The 19549-nt window shown below is 39.9% G+C and overlaps 1 protein-coding gene across 1 annotated transcript; it reads left to right on the forward strand.

Annotated features, from left to right (window-relative positions):
* The first annotated feature begins 13794 nt into the window (after positions 1-13794).
* Dkk1 (dickkopf Wnt signaling pathway inhibitor 1) lies at positions 13795-16588 on the forward strand. Its single transcript, XM_090345532.1, has 4 exons — positions 13795-14034; positions 14234-14396; positions 15711-15854; positions 15984-16588. Exons 1-4 carry the CDS (start codon positions 13795-13797, stop codon positions 16235-16237), a joined length of 801 nt encoding a protein of 266 aa, XP_090201658.1. The 3' UTR covers positions 16238-16588.
* The last annotated feature ends 2961 nt before the right edge of the window (positions 16589-19549 follow it).

Here is a 19549-nt window from a genome sequence, read left to right on the forward strand (position 1 = left end):
TTCTAATCATTACGTGTCTAGCCAGAGATGCAAGCATTTTCACTAAATTTATCACACCAAATTTCTGTCCGATTTCACTTACACAACATACGGTGGGCTTGAGAGAGAAAGGTGATTTTGAACTAGCTTTTTGTCTTAGGCCTGAACCAAAACAAACATAAGAAAGGAAAAGAAAATACAGAGTCACAGATACAAAGATTTTCTAGAACTAAGACGTTAGTCTATGTGAGGTCACAGAACAAGACAAGTACCCGGCCTACTGTTGATTACCTTTTTTTTTTTTTTTTTTTGCCAGTCCTGGGCCTTCATCTCAGGGCCAGGGGCACAGTCCTCAAGCATTCAAGGCTTGTGCTCTACCACGTGAGCCACAGCACCACTTCTGGCTTTTCTATGTATGTGGTACTGAGGAATCGAACCCGGGTCTTTGTGCATGCTTCTAGGCAAGCACTCTACTACTTCCAGCCCCATCCATTTGATGAATTACACAGAATTTGTCTATGTAGAAAAGGTTTGGAGAGGAAAACAGGAAATGGATTTCCTAAAAATAAACGTTAGCTTAAATAGAACAGAAATCATTGCAATCCTGAAGTTTCCTACTAGCTAGAAAAGCTTAGCTTTATTAAGAAAAAAAAATCTAATGTTTTCACATGAGAAAAAGAAACCGTAACTTAAACTATGCCTGCCATAGCAAGCCATGTAGGAGAAGTTTCTTTTAAGCAGATAGCATTATATCTACACAGGCATATGTATCCATCCAAGATGTCATCCTGGTTTAAAAATTTGTGTTAATTTGGCTTAATAAGTATATATTTGTTTTTTGGTCTAAATATGTTTTGCTTGTTTGTGTCTGAGTATAGATTTTGCTAATGTAGAAAATTCTATAAAGTATGACCAATTAATTACTATATCCTAGCCAAGAAAACAAATCTTATGAGTTTTAGTTAAAGTTTTCTTATTCAAAAGTACTTTAGAATATATTTTCAAAATATAATAGGTCTATAACATTTGGAGGAGAAAATAGTAGAGGTAAATAATTAGAAACTAATAAAGGCTTTAAATTAGAATAAAAGTTGAGACATTGATCTAAATTATTGTATTATTGGAGTTTCTCCTCCTTTACGAACAAATTTCTCAAAATTCAGACTATTTCCAAAGATATATGCTAATCGCTACAGACTGTAGAATATAAAATGAAAAATATCTACCTAAAACCTAGCTAAAATGGACACTGTTTCAGAAATATTGTTCTTTTAAAATGAGCTTTAAATTAGATCATTTCAGCCTTAGCATCAATGTCAGTAATTTTTTGTAGAATGCTAGTGTGATTTAAGCTTGCTAAAGAATTGCTAAAATATTACATTAATTTTCCTTGTCATTAATGAGTCAGCTTGTACAATTTTTAAAAAATATATCGCAACAGCCCCATAAATGGTAACTGAAGATTTGGGACCCGTGGTTCAAGTCTAAGACAATATATGTGTGTAAGCACAATGGCAAAGGAAGAAGTGGTATTTTAGCAAATTACAATTATAGGTTATTTTTCCTACTAGAAAGTGCATACTTATTCATTTCATATCATTGCATTAGGCTGTCTAAAGCAATCACCAAAATAAAACAAAGGTGAACTATATCTTCCAAGAACTGCTAGCAGAAAACTTTCACTTAATATTCAGTACTTCGTTTTTAGGATTTAAATCTCGTCTCAATGAAGACACTAGGGCTATAATTCATGGTCAACCTCACAAAATACATCTTACTTTCTTTTGGAATTTTTCATGCTCCTTTTTTTTATTACATGAAAAAAAATGTGGATATGTTAGAACAGGGCCAACCTGTTTGATTTGTTAACTGATTTGTTAATATTTTGAGTATGGGAAATAGGGCTTTTTGTATGTCTTGACTCACAAGGAAAATAAAAACTGCCAAGAAAAGGAATGTTATTATGTTTAAGGTAAATTTAATTCATTAGAGTAAATGGTTTGTGGAACTTGCTATAATTGATTTTTAGCATTGTTATCTTCTTTGTTATTAACACATATATCAGGTCCATGTAGCATTTAAAACAAATTTATCTTGGTTATATTCTTTCAGTAATGTTTTTCTCAAAATGATGGAAGAAACATGTGAATAACATGTGAAATAATATATAAATTCAATTATATAATTCTTATGTTTAATTTCTAAATAACTGAATGGATGATGAACTTTAAAGTCAGCTGTGAGATTGAAGGCAAGATGTTAAAACTGAATTAAAACAGGTGATCTGTGCATTATCCATAAAAATATTTTCTTTCACAATAGGACCACAGACAAGTATTTATGTAAATAGATATATTTGTGTGATATTTTGTGGTACATATAACTTTTTTTAGTGTTTCACAGCATTATTATTTTCCTTTGTTTTATTGAATAATGTTTTAGGTCCAATAGACTTGAATTGATGTCATACTTGTCAGTATTATTGAAAATTATGTCAACAGTACTGTCATTCATCTGTCCCATAGTTTAGAACATGACCTGGCTATCTGGCATTGTTGCAAGTGCCTTAAATTCATGGCATCTTATTTAAAAGAAAAAAACAAATTTGGTGTTATGCTGCATGACAAAGACAAACACACCTCAAAATGTCGTCCTTTCTTAGCTTGCTGCGTTTTACAGTTCTTTCTGCTGACAATTTATAAACCTTTATTATATAATATTGATGAATTACAGAAATGATGAAGTTTGTTCTCCTATTTCTGTTAAATGTTCCAGAGCTGTGTATCTGTTAATGAGATACAGCGTCATTTCTGTGAAATGTATAAATGTATGTGCAGGTGAGATTAATACATGACATACTAACAGTCTGTATACAGGTATTCCTGTTTTGCTAAGTTGTGCTGATTCAGTAAAAATAAAACCAATTAGTGCAGTCAAGTCCTCACATTCTCATTTTGTAGACCCCATGACCAATGATTCAACCCCAAAATTAATATATATATATATACATATATTATTGGAAGTGACTGCTCACCACACCTCATTATGAAACCAATGATGAAAAGGTACTCTGGTGCACCACTCAACAAAACAGGATGCTTTCCTCTGAATGCTTATATAGTCAAATCAGTTATGAGGCAAATGTTCAACAGACTTAGAAAGCAAAACTTTGAAAGTATGTTGTTAGCTCTCCTCTTTATCTGCCCCTGCATCAACAGACAGAGCTCTGGGACCTTGATCATAACTCAGAGGTTTGGGCTTTCTGAGTAAAGGAATATTTCTTTTAAGCATCATAAATCAAATTAATTTTCAATGTATAATGTTTTTACAACTGGTGAGTTCTTTTGTATTCTTACAGCTATGGTTATTTGGCTGTCCTCTTCCCACTTGTTCTACATGAAAGAGTCTTTTGTTAGTCAGAATGCAACAAACCGTCATCAAATGGTCCTTGACCACTTGCACTCTTTACATGTAGATGAAGAACTTTTTCATAAATTTAACTTGCTTTGATTTGCTCTGTATTTCTCCTGCAGCTGTAATTGCCGAGTGCCTGTTGTATACTTTATAGAGTTGAAATAAAAAAAGTAATTACTTTTGAACGCAGTTGTGTTTCATTCCAGAAAAGAATTTTTTAAAATGTCATGTATCATACTGGAGTTAACGTATTGCTGTGAACACTGCAATGCTAACTAAGTTACCCTTTGTCAAATAATATAAGCTAATATAAAACAAATTCAACAATTTAGATTAAAGAATTCCGTAACCCATCTTACACAATTCACCTTCCCATATGACTTGCAAAACAAATAAAGGTGTCCACACATAAAACCTGAAATTAACAGATTTCACTAGTAATCAACACTCCCACAAGTTACCCCTTTGGGTATTTCTCCTCCTAGTGCAAATTATACAAAGGGGAGAGAACAAAAAGAAAGTGAAGAGCATCAAATATTAGTACATGTTCCATGAGAATTACTTAATATGAAAAGAAACAAGATGATTGGCCAAGCTTTTCACTGGATTCCTCTGCTAAACTTCATTCAAAGAATACAGAATTAGAAGGCAATGTGAGCATAGACTTCTCCAAATACCCGGTGGCCACAACCATTTGCTCCTCCTTGCAGGACATGATGCAAAATTCAAAACTAGCAGCAGAAAGTTTCTCTCACGTTAACTGATATTCTTCTTTGGTGCCACCATGCCAGCAAATGGTGGGTTGAAATCCCTGTTGAATACAGAATAGAATTCAGTCCAGTTAACTTTCTCAGAGCCAACAGAGCAGTCTGAGAAAACATGCCTTTTCAAAATAGAACATTCAATAGTTGCACATCTTCAGATAAAATGGTAGTGTATCTTGTTCATTTGGTTTGATTTCTATATTCTAGTTCTCAGACATATCTTTCCTAATCGTTTAAGTTTGTTCTTTTGGACAAGCACAGTTTCAGAAGAATGAAGGTTTGCATTCAGGGTCACTTCTGTGAAGTGATGAAAATGCATTGTACTCACAACCTGACATGTTGAATTGAAAGCCCTTTGCACAACTACTACTTAAGGAAAAAAACAAAACAAAACAAAACAAACAAACAAAAAAAAACAGACCCAATCAGATGTTTGAAACTACACGTAATCCTGAAGCCTATATATCGCATGTCTCTTAGACATTTAGGATAAAGTTTACTTACATTGTACATTAAGCACAGAAATGTTGTTAAACTATAAATGATAATAATATAAAAATGACTATGGGGGGGAAGGGACAAGAGAGGGAATAAAATGAAAAGGGAAAGAAGAGGAGAGTAAGAAGAGGAAAAATAATTTTCAGACTGGAATTTTCTGTGGTGGCTCTGCATACTGCGCTGTCTCAGAGCCTCCAGCACAGAACAGTGAGGGTGGGCTCTGTGTGCAGTGTACAAGGTGAGCAGTATCTGAGATAAAGGAAGGGAACAGAACAGGCTTCCTGGGATGTAGTATTCTACATCCACAGAGCCGCTTGTCTACCACCTACTGGTGATGTGCATGACATTTCATTGAAGAATCCTTACTATAGACTACAGTCACTTCAAATGAAGGACGCTGGACTGTATCTGAGATTATTTACATATGCAAGCCTCAAGGTGTGTCTACTCAGAAGAAAAAAAAATCAATTAAAAAAATCCAAGGGGATAAGAGATGAGCTATAGTAAATTAAAGAGATAAGAAGAATGACAATGGGAGATAATAAGATAGAGGTCACTGAAGGGTGATTGTATATAGACATTCCCTTCTTGAACACTTATTTGTTAAACATGTCATTTGAAATATGATGTAAAAATCAATGTTAATAAATTCTTTAATTAAAAAAAGAATAACATGCAAGAAAGAAAAATTAGTTTAGCACCTCATGAACAAGGAAGCAAAATCTGTAATCAAAATATGAGTAAGACTAATCCAGCCACTCTCAGGAATACAAAGATGATAGATCATTAATAATTCCCTGTGTGTCTATTCAACCACTTAAGTAAAAGAGAAAACTATTACCTTTTTATTTATCACCTAAGTAGCATATACTATTTAAGAAAAATAATAAACTTAAAAATAAGACCAGTTGCTTGTGGCTCAGATCCATAACCCTAGCTACAAAAGCGGCTGAAAGCCGAGGATGGAAGGTGTGAAGTCAGCCAGGTCAAAAAAGGCTGTATTACTGCATGGCAGTAATTACCAAAGTGCCAAAAGTGGAGCTGTGGCTCAAGTGGTAGAATGCAAGCCTTGAGTTCAAATGCCAGGACCTGAAACAAAATAAAACTTAATTAATTATTGACTCACTTATTATTATGCAAATATCTTGTGTTTACTATTTACTGGGCAATAGTGGATCTCAGGACTTGTGCATGCTAGGCTGGCATTCTACCATATGAGTCATCCCCAATACTTTCTGGGTTGTTTTCTAAATACAGTTTAGCATTTCACCTAGGCAGTAAGAGCTCAGTCCTCCTATTTACACTTCCCATGAGGCTGTCATCTACCACCATATCCAGCTTCTCATTCACTGAGATGAGGTCGTGTGAATTTTTCTGATTAGGCTAACCCAGAACCTGGATCTTCCCAATCTGAACTTTCCAAATAGTTAGGAACACTGGCAGAAAAAAATCTCTTCTGAAGAGAACAGCATCGGGATTAGAACACTGAGCCTGAGCAGAAGATTTATCTTTCACCAGTGAGACTGAGCATCACCCAACAGGAGGAGAGAAGGCTAGGAGGAGAGAAGGCGACTTTGTCTCCCCCCTCAGCGGGAGCCTCCCTTCTCTCTTGGCCTCAGAAACCAAAGCTCCTATTCATAGGCCATTGGATGTCAACATCTAAATCAGCTACCCCCCAACTCCCCTGCCACACATACCCTGGAGGTCTCAGGCTTTCTGCTTCCCACAGGAGCTAACACAGGCCAGGAAGGGGCAGGGGGCGGCGGGGGGGGGGGGGTGTGTCAAAGGATAAGCATTATGATATCTCAACATCACAGGAACTCCCTGCCTCCCGGGTCACCTGAGCCAATCCTGGGGACAGAGAGACACACTTTTTTGTAAAATCAGGCTAAGTCAACATAAACAGACTTTTTAAAGTCCAAAATAAATTTAATGCCTCGGGGTAATCTTAATAAGCCACGTGGAGTGATGGAGAATGTAGATTGTTTTCCTTTGAACACAGGGCTTATGGTAACGGCTGCTTAGCATGCTAGCAGTGCATTGTACCACCTACCAGGAGCTTCATAGCCCAGGGGAGATCAATCACCTGTAAAGCATGTTTGTGTGTGTGTGTGTGTGTGTGTGTGTGTGTGTGCACTGCTTTCACACACTATCACTACTATGATAGAAAAGTCTGAGCTAAACAATTGTAGGTCAAGAATCTTCTGTGTGATTTCTAGGGAGAATATTCACAGAAATTTGCAAAAACAAACAAACATGCATTAACACAACAACAAAAAAACCCGAAATGTCAAGAGTGGCTCTAGTGCTACAGCCTGAAGTGATGCTTGTTTAATACACATTGGACATCTCAGGACTTCACAGCTCTCAATAGACTTGATAGTCATTGTAGCAAAGAATTACACTATAAATATACCAAATGAACTACAGAGATGGCATTTCTTACACATTTTCTAGTATTCTTTATCTTTTAGAACTAATTATAATAGTAAAGCGATATTATTTCCTACCTGGATTGTTGAAGAAATGTGGACTGGAAGGAAATAATTTCAAGTTGTTTAAAATTATTCACTGTTAGATACTTAAATGCATCACTGTCATTAACATATATGTCGTCCTAAGAACTGCTGATGGAAACTGTTAATTTATAAACATTTTTGTTGTTTTTAAAATACTTATAAGTTACATTTGCTTTATTGGAGTATATTAGTCAATTGCAATTATTGCTTTGTATAACACTATTTTAAAATATATTTCATTATCTTTACGTGTGGTACGAAGGAGCATAATTCAACAAATTGACATACAGATATAATGCACACTTTTTATCATTTCTCCCTTCCTATTCTACCTATCCCCTTTCTTCAATTGTCTTAATGTCATGTGGCCTTTTGAAAGTGGAAATTACTGATATATTTCTATTCAAACGTAAATGTCTTTATTTATAAATTATGTCTTATAAAAGTTTTATATCGAGTTGCAGGCTTGATTCCAGGAATAAAGGAATTTTCTAGCAAATGTGAGGCCTGAGTGGAAAGCACAGTAACACACACACACACACACACACACACACACACACACACACACACACTAATTAAAAAACTCAAAAAGTAGTCTCATGTATGAACTTGCCTAAATTTTTTTGGGCCTAGAATTTCTCTCTGAATGTAATCTATAGACTTTGACCTTTACAGACTTTGACCTCTATATACAGAAATGCATTAAGTAGCTGGATGATTTTACAAACCAAGTAAGCATTTCTTGAGAAGCCAAATCTCAAACCCAAGTTACTCTTTCTCTAACATACTGGTGTTGACACGATTAAACATAATATTTCAAATTTGATTCTCTTGGAGAGTTAAATTCTTATAGAAACAGTTACCATGTAGATTATTAGGAGAGATAGGAGAAAGTCTTCCGTGGGAGAATTCTCACCACAGGAAGTGGAGAAGGGGCACAATATCGCTAAGATTGGAAATGGAAAATAATCTCTTTGAAAAGTGAACTATGGGAATCAACAGCGTTCACTTTTCCACATGGAGAAATTTCATGACTTGTCCACCAGAGGGAAGCAGAAGAGCGGGTTTCTCTCTGGTCCCAGCTCAGTAACCTTTCCATCTCAGAGTCTTTTTCTCTGTCTATGCCTTCCCACTTCTAATTAAGTTAAAGTCTCTGTATTTATTTGCCCGTGAACTGACACCGCAAACCAACATAGCCACTGTAGTGTGAATGGATTTGCGAGCACGCCAGGGGCTTCAGCTAGATGAATGTGCTGAGCACAAAGTCCACTCAAAGCCCAGCAAAAAGGACTGTTTGTGAAAATGCCATCCTGGCTCAAGTCTGATTAAGACCGGGGTCCAGAGGCCGTTTGATGTCCGTGCATCAAAGAGACTTTAAACATGCTTCGTTTTACACCACTGTATGCTGGCAAAGGGTTGCTACACAAGTGCAGCCGCCGTGAGCAGCAAGTCCCAGGAAGCCTAGAGCCCATGGAGCCCAGCCAGGCTGCTACTACAGGGGTCCCACAGGCAAAGAGTTCATAGTTGGAATTCCAACTCGCACCTCGTTTCTTCTCTACCATCGTCAGGCTGCTTTTTCCAGGACACCTTGAGATCCTAGGACAATTCACCAGCTTGAAAGTTAGGGATGGTGGCAAGATCAGCTCCATTACACCAAAAAAGCTCCATCTCTGTCTCTGTCTCTTGCTTTTTAGTATCTGTCTGTCTCTCTCTCCCTGTCCCTTTTCCTCAAAATCCCATATAAAGTACACACACACACACACACACACACACACACACACACACACACACACACACACACCCTTCTGGGGAAAACAAAACAAAACAAAACAAAACACCTGGTTCAACTAATTCATCTTACTTCCAGGGAGTTAGACTTGATAGAGCAGCTTTTTCAAAAGAAGCTTAGTATCTCTTGCAAGCCAAGGCACATGAACTTTAGGCTGCTGGAAAGAAAAAGGCCTCGGCAAGATTCTTCACCAAAAGACAAATGGCCTTGCTCTAGCAACACTTAGAAAGAGAGTGACAGACTTTCATGAATGAAAACCCAATACTCACCTCAAAATGGTTTCCATCAAGATCCCACACCCAGTAGTCACCATGAAAATGCCCCAAGTTTAGTCTGGGTGACCTGGCATCATGGCCATCACCATCAGAGAAATCCTAGGTTATTTAGTAGAGTCATTAACAGGAACCCAGGGACTTGAGGACAATTTTCTCTAGACCTAGATGTTGTTTCCTGGGGGTCTTGTGTCCCCCTGTCTGCTGACACTGGCCTGTATTTATGGTCAGGATAGTTAAACCTTTAGATAATACCAGGGGCTGCAGGATGCCTCAGGCTGCCCCAGGCCTGCACGTGCCACCCATTTTTCCGAATGTCACAAATTCAGAGAAGGTACAGACCACTGTCCACACTGGTATTGAGTTCTGTCTTGTGGGATTTGGGGCTCATATCTCATTCATTTTTTTTAACATTTTGCTCCAATACCTTCTTCTGGGCTGGACTGTATGAAAGAGCCACCAAGAATCTAGCTTTATCAGGGCTAGCCATCACCACTGACCAAATAAACACAATCACTATCAAATCTCCCATTCTCTTTGTACTAGGAATGGCAGAAAATCCCTCTCTCTGGGAAATCCTAACCCAGGCCCAGACTGAAAACTCTTTAACCTTATGAAGAGCATTAAGACCAACTATCTTTTAAAAGCTGATAAGAAAGACCTAACTTTTTTTTCTTTAAACACCAGGGATGAGAAATGCCTGCCATAAATTCAAGAGATACACACATAAAAAGAGTTAACTACCTTCACCAAAGACTCCCTGATAGTCTAAGAAAATAAAATGAAATGGAAATGAATCTACTTTTGATTTAACAAAGTGGAAGATGGAAAGAAGGAAAAGAAGAGTTGAGGAGAGCAGAGTTGTAGCCATCATAAAAGACCTTCAGATAACAAAGGTGGGGAAATAGCTTACAGCAGCAACTACGGGTGAGTTTGTCTCATGGAATGAGAGGTTGATGATATTCTGTGCCTAGCACAGCGCACTTTATATTAGAGTCAGGGTTCTCTGTAGGACAAAATAAACTGAATGTAACAGACTGCCTTACACCTTTACTGCTCCTGCACGTCTGTCTTCAGTTGTTGGAGAAGCCAGAAAATGTTTAGATCACCTCCAGACCCCCGCTTCCATAACACTTGCTGGGTACAGTTCTTGGACATTTTCCCTTGTTTTCCTGGGCCAATATGTGCCCCCAAATGCAAAATTTGTTTGCAGATGGAATGGATTTGACCCCATTTCCACCTAAATACATTTTTTTCCAACACAACCTATTTCCCTAAAAACAAGGAGTTTATGATTTATCCTTTCAAGGTCTACTTCTAGTAGTGAGCAGCACTGAATACTCATAAAATGAATTTACTTGTGTAGGTGTGTGTGTGCTCGTACACTTATGCGAGCACATACATGCCTGCATGAATACATGCACACGACTGGGTTGTGAGTCTTGAATTCAGGGCCTGGCTGTGGTCACTGAGTTGTTTCACTCAAGGCTAGGCCACTTGAGCCACAGCTCCACTTCTCTTTCTCTTTTTTTTTTTTATGTGGGTATAATTGGAGATAAGAGTCCCATGGACTTTTCATGCCCAAGCTAGTCCTCAGATCTCATCCACCTTAAGTACCTATTATACATGCGAGCCACTGGTGTCTGGCTTCCCTTTACCTCTCTACCTACATATGAGACCTCCCTGAATGAGTTTACCCCACATCATTCTCCCTGAGTGGAGAGCTTACTTCTCCTCCCTCTAGTACCTGAAGACAGATGAGTTAAGTACCCTTCTTCAGCAAGCAGCACCAGGAATAGTGGGTGGCTACATAGTAGGGAATGATATTTTGTTGCCTATTCATTATTGGCTTTTTTAGGAATGGTAAACTCAGGAAGAACCTGGGTAATAAAAATGGTTAAAGAAAAATAGTCCATTGGTTTTGTTTGTGAATGTAAACTCTCAGTGAGCTGAGTGCATTGATGTGAACAGGTAGCAGTCAAGAAATTTTAAAAATTAGGAAAAGACGTTGGACTTGGATGTGTCACAAGTATATCTATAACAGGATTTAAATAGGGTAATGAGACCAAGAGAGAGACTTTTTAATCCTTCAGACAGGCAGTTGATTTCTTACCTTAGATTACATGGTATGAGTTTAATGGAGTTTATGGATTTTGTAAGAATATCAAAGTGTTCAACACACTGATTATTGACATCATTAACTTTCTTCAAATGACAACATGGCACTTAAAGTCTCCTATTCTTTTATTTTTTCACATGATAATGTTTCTGTACTTAGGTAAGTAGGTAAACTAGAGTCCACTGTGTGGTAGTCAGAAGCTACCTGGGGACTCTGCTGCATTGTTATTTCTGGTGCTTGTTGTATAAAAGACAAGTTAAACATCTTTGCTCTGTTTCTTTGAAACAATTCTAGTAAACTATCCAAGTCTACATCATTGTATACATTCATAATAAAACCTCAAGACACATGGAAGGATTAAGCTGCCTTAGATTGTCAAGCTAGAATTTCTCAATCATCTAGTGGAAATTTCCTAAGAGAGATAGAAATCTGAAAGCAAGGGACATCAGTGAAATTAAAAGCACCCTGGAGGAATGGTCTAGAAAACAGTCCCTGCAGGAATCCTGGAACACAGGAAACAGAGCATATATCACAACAAACTCTCCCATAAATCCCACTTCCTTATCAAGTTCAGGAGTCTTATTTGTCCAAGACTACCACTGGCTGCCATTGGTGACCCACCCAATTATGATTACATTAGATCAGTGGAAAGTAATTACAGATACTCCAGAGGTCACAGGAGCACATTATAAATACATCTAGTCTTTTCTATCCAGTAGTGATTTTCATTTCAAACTCACGGGTTTTCACATCACACAAATGCAGCTAACTTGTTATTAAACCATTATGGGCATTTTGTATCTTTCCATTACTATAACTTCAAAGAGAACTTCAACTTTATTTGCGCCTGTACTGAGGCTTGTCCATTCAATTTTATTTGTTCAAGGCTGGTACTCTATCATATGAGCCACAGGTTTTTGGTAGTTAATTGAAAAATCTCACAAACTTTTCTGGACTGACTGGCTTTAAACTGAGTTCCTCAGATCTCAGCCTCCTGAATAGCTAGAATTACTAGCGAGATCCACCAGTGCATATGGAACTGTCACCTCTTTGTGTAAGTCCTTAATAATAAAAGAAAATGAACACTCTGGTCCCTTAGGACCTTATGTCCTGAGAAAGATCTGAGTTAGGATCAAAACAAGCTTTCTCAAGCGTTGGGATATGCAATCCTAATGAGGAAGTCAGGCGCTAAGCCTTGAGGGGTTCTTATCTTCCTCCATTAACCCACCACTGGGGAAGTGGACGGGGCAAGCAAGAAGGGCTGACTCTGCACGGTGGGCGGATCCTGTCCTCTGCAGCTTGATTCAAGCCACTTTGATCTCCCGTGTCTGCCTAATCAAGTTCATCTATGGCCTCAACTGACCAGATTCAAAGAACCCCATTAAATAGTCTGATTATCGGATGGTCATTCTCCCATTTCCACCACTGATCTAATTCCCAAATGCCAGTCTCTCGCCTCCTTCTCTAAACTTCCCATCAAAAGAGAATTCCTGCTTCTTCCCTTTTATCCTCGTTTGATGTGTAAATTTTCCTGTCTTTGCACATTATAAAAAAAAAAAAGAAGTACTTGTACTGGTGGCAGAGATAAGGAGGGGTGGAGGAAAGCCTCTGGGTGAACTTCATCCAAATCTGGACTCTGAAGGATTCATCGGCCCCTGGTCTGTGCCAGGAAAGCAGCTCCCTAGAACCTTTCCATAAATGATCCACCGGGTTTCTATTTAGTATCCAGATATCTAATAGTATTCAATATTTAATTTAATAGGATTCCTGTGCACAATAAACCCACATAAGAGGGGGGGGGACCGTGGCTTGGTAGAGACTAGCTTAGACTTGTGACCCTGGGAAGAAAAAAAAAAAAGGCAGACAGACAGAAAGGAAGAAAGAAAGAGAAAAAAGGAAAACCAGACACAATCCCCATTGCAAGACGGGAACCCAGGGCTCTGATTGAGTTTGGCCAAGCTGTGGTGATTCACATCACCCAGGGCTTCTAAAGTGTCCTGATAACTGTCACTCAGAGCCAGCAGCGCCTGGGCGAGGCGGGGCCGCCCAGGGAGAGGGGCGGGGTGAAGAGCGTCCCTCCCCAACCCCCTTCTCCGTGTATACAAACACACCCCCTTCCAGCCCCTCCCAACGCTTTGAAATCCCATCCTGGGCTTTGTTGTCTACCCCCAAGGGGCCGGGAGTGCGCTGAGCCCCGGAGTATAAAGGCGGCGGTGGTGGCCTGGGCAGGGCAGAGCTGCGCTCGCCCAGCAGCTGGAGGTGGCAGCCACCCCCCCACACTCCCACGTCCCCCAAGAACTCCGCTGCGCCCGCATCCTCAACCCACCCTGCCTCCTCCCCTGGGCCAAGTGACAGTCATCCCATTCTCTCCCTTCCCGGGCCTTCTTTGCTCTTGATTCCCTCGGTGGTGGCGGCGGCGATGCTGATGATGACCACCACGATGGCAGGCGCACGGGTGACCGCTCGCCTCCTAGCAGCCTTTCTAGTGGCCGCTCTTGGCCACCCCTCTCTGGTGGGAGTGGGCGCCACCTTGAACTCCGTGCTGGTCAATTCCAACGCCATCAAGAACCTGCCTCCGCCGCTGGGCGGAGCTGCTGGCCACCCCGGCTCCGCCGTCAGCGTGGCGCCAGGAGTGCTGTACGAAGGCGGGAACAAGTACCAGACCCTGGACAACTACCAGGTGAGGGCGGTGGGGCGTCCTGGGCCCGCGATGACCTTGAAGGGTCGAGGAGAGGGGGGTGCCGATGGTCTTACATTTGGAGAGGGGGGTTGAAGGAGCTGCGGAGGGGGGCTTTGGGGCGCATGGGGGGCGCATGGAGGGGTAACTGCACCACCCTGGTCCCTCACCTTCTCCCTCCTCCCCCTTCCTCCCTCCCCAGCCCTACCCCTGCTCCGAGGACGAGGAGTGCGGCTCGGAGGAGTACTGCGCCAGCCCGCTGCGCGCAGGGGCAGCCGGCGTGCAGATCTGCCTGGCCTGCAGGAAGCGCAGGAAACGCTGCATGCGCCACGCCATGTGCTGCCCCGGGAATTACTGCAAAAATGGTGAGTGTTCTTCCCTTCTTCCTTCGTGGTAGAGGAGAAGGCACCCCAGTACCCCCAGCACCATCCCACTCCACAGCACCCCGAGTGCGTGAGAATGGGAAGCTGGCTGTCTGGGTTTGGTGGTCTCTGGGGGTGGGTGTCACCTGCGTCTGGGAGGTTTGAAGTTTGCAAGGTTGGATCTGAAGGGCTGAAAGCCCCCTCCACCTCCCCCCCCCCCGCCACACACACACCTGATCTCCCTTGTGTCCTTCGAGGTCTCACCTTCACCAGGGTCCCTGGACTAGACCCTTCCGGGAAAGTTTGTCTTGTTCAGGGAGCCAGGCAACTGGGAAAGAAATGAGGGAACTAGGGAGTGTGGGAGGACAGAGGGGTGTCATTCTGCGGTGGAAAACCAATGCTGGCAATGTACTTTCTGTCCCCGTGTTACTGAAAATGCTTCTCAGGGCTTTGCCCAACTGTCTTCATTTTTTTTTTTCCTCTATGGTTCTAAAGATTGTCAGCCAATGTCCAGAATTAGTTATGTTCACTAGCCATCTGTAAAGGGGCATCTTGATAGCCTGGTATCCTGGCTCCTACAACCTTCCTCTTGCTTCGCTCCTCCTCTCTCCCCCCACTACCTTAAAATAAGTACTCCTCCTCTACCCCAGCCACAGACCCACAGGGTTTAAATGTCTCAAAGAGGTAGACTGAGACAGTCAAAGAGGCTTCTAAAATTAACTCATTGCGTGGCCCCCTCAGGACCCTGCGGCAGCTCAGGACCGGCCAAAGAAACCTCTGTAATACAGAAATTATATAGTAAAGGAACTGCTGGGTAAAACTGTCATCTTCCATGCGGCGGGGATTGCATTTGTTTCCCTCAGTCATGGTCCTTGCACATAGAGTGCCAAGGCAAGAGGAGTTGTGTTTAAGAAAGAAATAGAAAGGTGAATTTCTTCTCCCCCCCCAAACAGCTTAATATTAAAATGGACAAATATCACTCTCACTAGCACAGTCCCATGGGAATGCATTTTATATGGTTAGACAATCACCTATCCCTTGGTCTGCTTATGGGAGTTTTGCAGTAATACCAGGCAGTTAAAAATACTAGGATGTTTAAAAGGAAGTCCTAGGGCTAAGGTTGCTTTAGCAAATGCCACGTCCTGAGTTTGGTCCCCTGTACTAAATTAAATATATATATATATATATGAGATATATATGTCATATATATATATATATATGACAAATGAAAGGAAGTCCTATTTTTGGCAGGAGCTTGCTGTTCACAGTAACACGTTACAAACGGTGGGAATTAATCCCTATTTCCTGCTTCCTTAGGGATCTGTATGCCTTCTGACCACAGTCACTTCCATCGAGGAGACATCGAGGAAACCATCATTGAAAGCTTTGGTAATGATCACGGCACGTTGGATGGCTATGCCAGGAGGACCACGCTGTCTTCAAAAATGTATCACACCAAAGGTAGATGAAGGCACCTGGCCATTCATTCTTCTTGGGAAGACAGAAATGTCTTCTGAATTTGCATCACCGCATGACACCAGTTTAGCAGTCTAACTAAGATATACTTCTCTCTCTTGTCCACTTCAACAGGTCAAGAAGGCTCTGTCTGCCTGCGGTCCTCAGACTGTGCCACCGGATTGTGTTGTGCTAGGCACTTCTGGTCCAAAATCTGCAAACCTGTCCTCAAAGAAGGACAGGTGTGCACCAAACACAGGCGAAAAGGTTCCCATGGACTGGAGATATTCCAGCGCTGTTACTGCGGGGAAGGGCTGTCATGTCGGATACAGAAAGACCATCATCAAGTCAATAATTCCTCTAGGCTGCACACCTGTCAGAGACACTAAGCCAGCTGTCCGAACGCACTGGACTCCTTTCATAGAATATATAGTAGGAAAATCTTTTTTATGACTTTTGTCAGTTTAATCCAGAGAATGTACGCATTTTGTGGTGATACTTTTAAGCATTCCGACAATACCTTTCAAAAAAAAATTCTGGAGTGTAAGACCTTTGTTTCTTTAAGGAACTCCTTGTGATTGCAGTAAATTACTGTGTTGTAAATTCTCCATGTGGCACTTACCTGTAAATGCAACAAAACTTTTAATTATTTCCCTCCCCAGAGGTGCTGCATGGTCTCTTTCTCTTGTTATGTAAATGTTTGTAAACATTGATTATTATCTTAACTCTGATATTCTATATTGACTGGAAAATAAATAATTACAGCTTATAATTCTTACATGCCTAACTCTCTTTCTCTTCAAATCTAGAGTTAGAATGCTAGGAGCTCTTGGAGCGACACATGATGGCTATTTAAACTTTAACATGGAAAAAGTTGTTTTTCGAAGGGTACTACCTCTATGCTTAGATTATATTTTTGTTCAGGCTGTGATAGTCTTTGAAATAAAATTTAATATTTAATGTGAGGACACATTCCACTTACAGAGAAATTTCAGGATTGTGATCGTAGAGGTGTGTTAGTAAGGGGTGTGTGTGTGTGTGGTTTAGAGAAATAGAAACTGCATGTTTTAATATGATCAGAGAAAATCTATTATCCTAAAATCAGATCCTACTGAGTAATTTTAGAGAAAATTTTAAAAATTCAAAATTAAAAAAGTAAAATTCAGTTCAGGGATGAACTGGAATGATTTTTGACTGTATAACATTAAATCACACCTTACTGATTTCAAAAGCAGCTTTCAGTTAGTGAATAATATTTACTAATTGCCAATACTAATTAGATAAGGGAGGAAATGTCCCTAAAACAATTCCAAACTGCTTGGAAGAGGGTGTGTGTGTGTGTGTGTGTGTGTGTATCACTAATGAGAAGATTTCAATTTCTTGCCAAATTTGAAATACTGTAAGAACTCTTACATGCAAAGGAGACTTACTTTAGTTACTTCCATTTTAAAGTGTTTTAGAATAACAACCACAAATCTTCACACTTTTCCTCCACTCTTCTTTTGTCAGGTAATTGGATATTCTAAATTTTGCTTAACCAGAAATCAATTGATTGGCATAAAGATAGGGATATGTTGTTTTTAAAGAAAACTCACAGCGTACATTCTAAACTTGATATTTACATTGATGAAAAGGAAAAAAAAACACCTACCCCTTTTATACTTATTTTATAGTATTCTGAAAGTTTGAATGTAAAAATCAAAATGTTAGGTTCAATATATAACCAGTTGCCCAAAAATGTCCTTACATTGGCAGATGCTCTGGATCTGTTGCTTCTGCTTTCACGATTGGTTCAGTTTCAAGGGTTTTAGCCTCCCTTAACTTTTTAAGGAGCCGAAACCTGGCTGGATTTCTGTGGCTCCATACTTTCTGTCTGGAAGTCTCAACTTCTTTGCCCAAGAGAAACTTTCTTTTTCTATATGCCCTGGTTGCCTGAAGTGGCAGGAAGCCAACTCTAAGGTCTGCCATATGCAGTAATGCACAATAGAGGGAAATAGAAAGACTTTCTGTTTAAGGCAGGAGGAACCAGAGGTTTAAAGACCGCTGGTAATCCCATCCCTTCCCTGCTGCAAGAACCAACTGTGATCAGACCTTCCAACTTTGGCTTTCTCAGTTTGTTAGTTCTAGTCCTGGCCTTTCCTGATGGTCATTTGGGGAAAGGGTGGTGGAGAGACTAGTTGGCTGAGGAAGGTTACCTCATCCTCCAACTGAGAACGCAGGAGAAATTTTGATGAGTAAAGAAACTACATAGTTCATAAATTTTTTAAAAAAGTATATCATATATACAGATGTTTTATGGCTAGGGAAAAGTTCTACATAGTGCAAATTCTACAAGGGATTGGGGAAGCAATTTGGAAATTTTAGATAATCCCTGCCGTTAATGCTTTTTATATTTGTTAATTGGTTTATATTTAACTCTAAGACAATTTGTTTGAATGGGAAATGCATGCACATGGGAGCATTTCCCATTTATTGTCTTATATTAGCATTATTCACACACTTCTTTGCATTTGTTGTCTCTATTTTTGAGTGTCCTGCAGTTTATTCTACATAGTAAAATAGGTAAAATTCTTTGTAATGGGTACATAGCATTTGCAGTCCGTTGCTTAAAATTTCTTCTCCATGTAAATTCATAGATGATGCTATGTGATTTGTGATGGTAGCATAAACTTTGTCTCTAAGATAGACTTTTAGCCAAAAAAAAAAAAACCTACTCACTCAACTGCTTTTGTTTTTCATATATTTTTTGTTGTAATTAATAGAAGGGTTACATTATGGTCACCAGATAGAAGGTGCATTAATTCACATAGTCATTCAACTGCTTTGAAACAGCATCTTATGGTGCAGTCTAGTCTGGCCTCAAATTCTCTACGTCTCACAAATGGCCTGGAATTTACAGTCCTCCATCTTGAACTTCTTCAACTTCTGAATTACAGTTCAGAATTACAGACAAGTAACTCCATGCCTGGCATTCAACATTGCCCCAATTTCAGAGAGTTAAGGAGGATTCTTATTGACTTAGCTTTGATCACTCCAAGTTCAAGGACAAGGTTCAACTCTTGTCCACATGGCTAGCTTGTCTGTCTAGTTGTATTAGATAAGCTCACCACCTCCAGTTTAGCATCCATGTTTTACATGAAATACTGTGTGATGACAAACATCATACCTTCTATCTATAACAAATTAGTCTTGGAATCATATAAATAGTTAAAGGAAGAAAAGGGCGATAAAAGTATTAGCAACAGAACAGAGCATAATCAAAACTGCGGTAAAGACTGAAAACGTATGTTATGGGAAGATATATTTCTCAGCAGATAAAGTGAAGCGGATATGAAGGGAGACATTTCTGATTTTTGCTAATATAATTGGTTGTCCAGGAAGAACAGACAAAAACTCATTCCAGTTAAGGTATTAGGTGGCAACAGCATTACAGGAGGGAAATATAAGATATATTTATCTGGAAACACATGCCATCTTATCCATAAACCATAGTGGTCACTATTAAAAGAGTTATAAAATAAGGACTACATTGCTTCATTTCTTCCCAGAGTTGTCACTGGTAGAGTTAGAATTAAAGAAATTGTATTTGAAACTAGTACCGGTAGTCACAGCTGTAAACCTAGTTATTCAAGAGGGTGAGACCCAAACATGGTTTGAGACCAGGCAGAGCCGAAAAATACATAAGAGTTCATCTAAAATAT

This window comes from Megascapheus bottae, chromosome 15, assembly GCF_031878675.1.
Source record: "Megascapheus bottae isolate mThoBot1 chromosome 15, mThoBot2.hap1, whole genome shotgun sequence".
Lineage (NCBI taxonomy): Eukaryota > Metazoa > Chordata > Mammalia > Rodentia > Geomyidae > Megascapheus > Megascapheus bottae.

What these genes read in the sequence shown, in the direction of transcription:
- Dkk1 (XM_090345532.1), top strand. Translation starts at nt 13,795, where the DNA reads ATGGCAGGCGCACGGGTGACCGCTCGCCTCCTAGCAGCCTTTCTAGTG. An exon ending in AGACCCTGGACAACTACCAG is followed by an intron (nt 14,035 to 14,233) that starts GTGAGGGCGGTG and finishes CTCCCTCCCCAG; the next exon opens with CCCTACCCCTGCTCCGAGGA. An exon ending in AAAAATGTATCACACCAAAG is followed by an intron (nt 15,855 to 15,983) that starts GTAGATGAAGGC and finishes CCACTTCAACAG; the next exon opens with GTCAAGAAGGCTCTGTCTGC.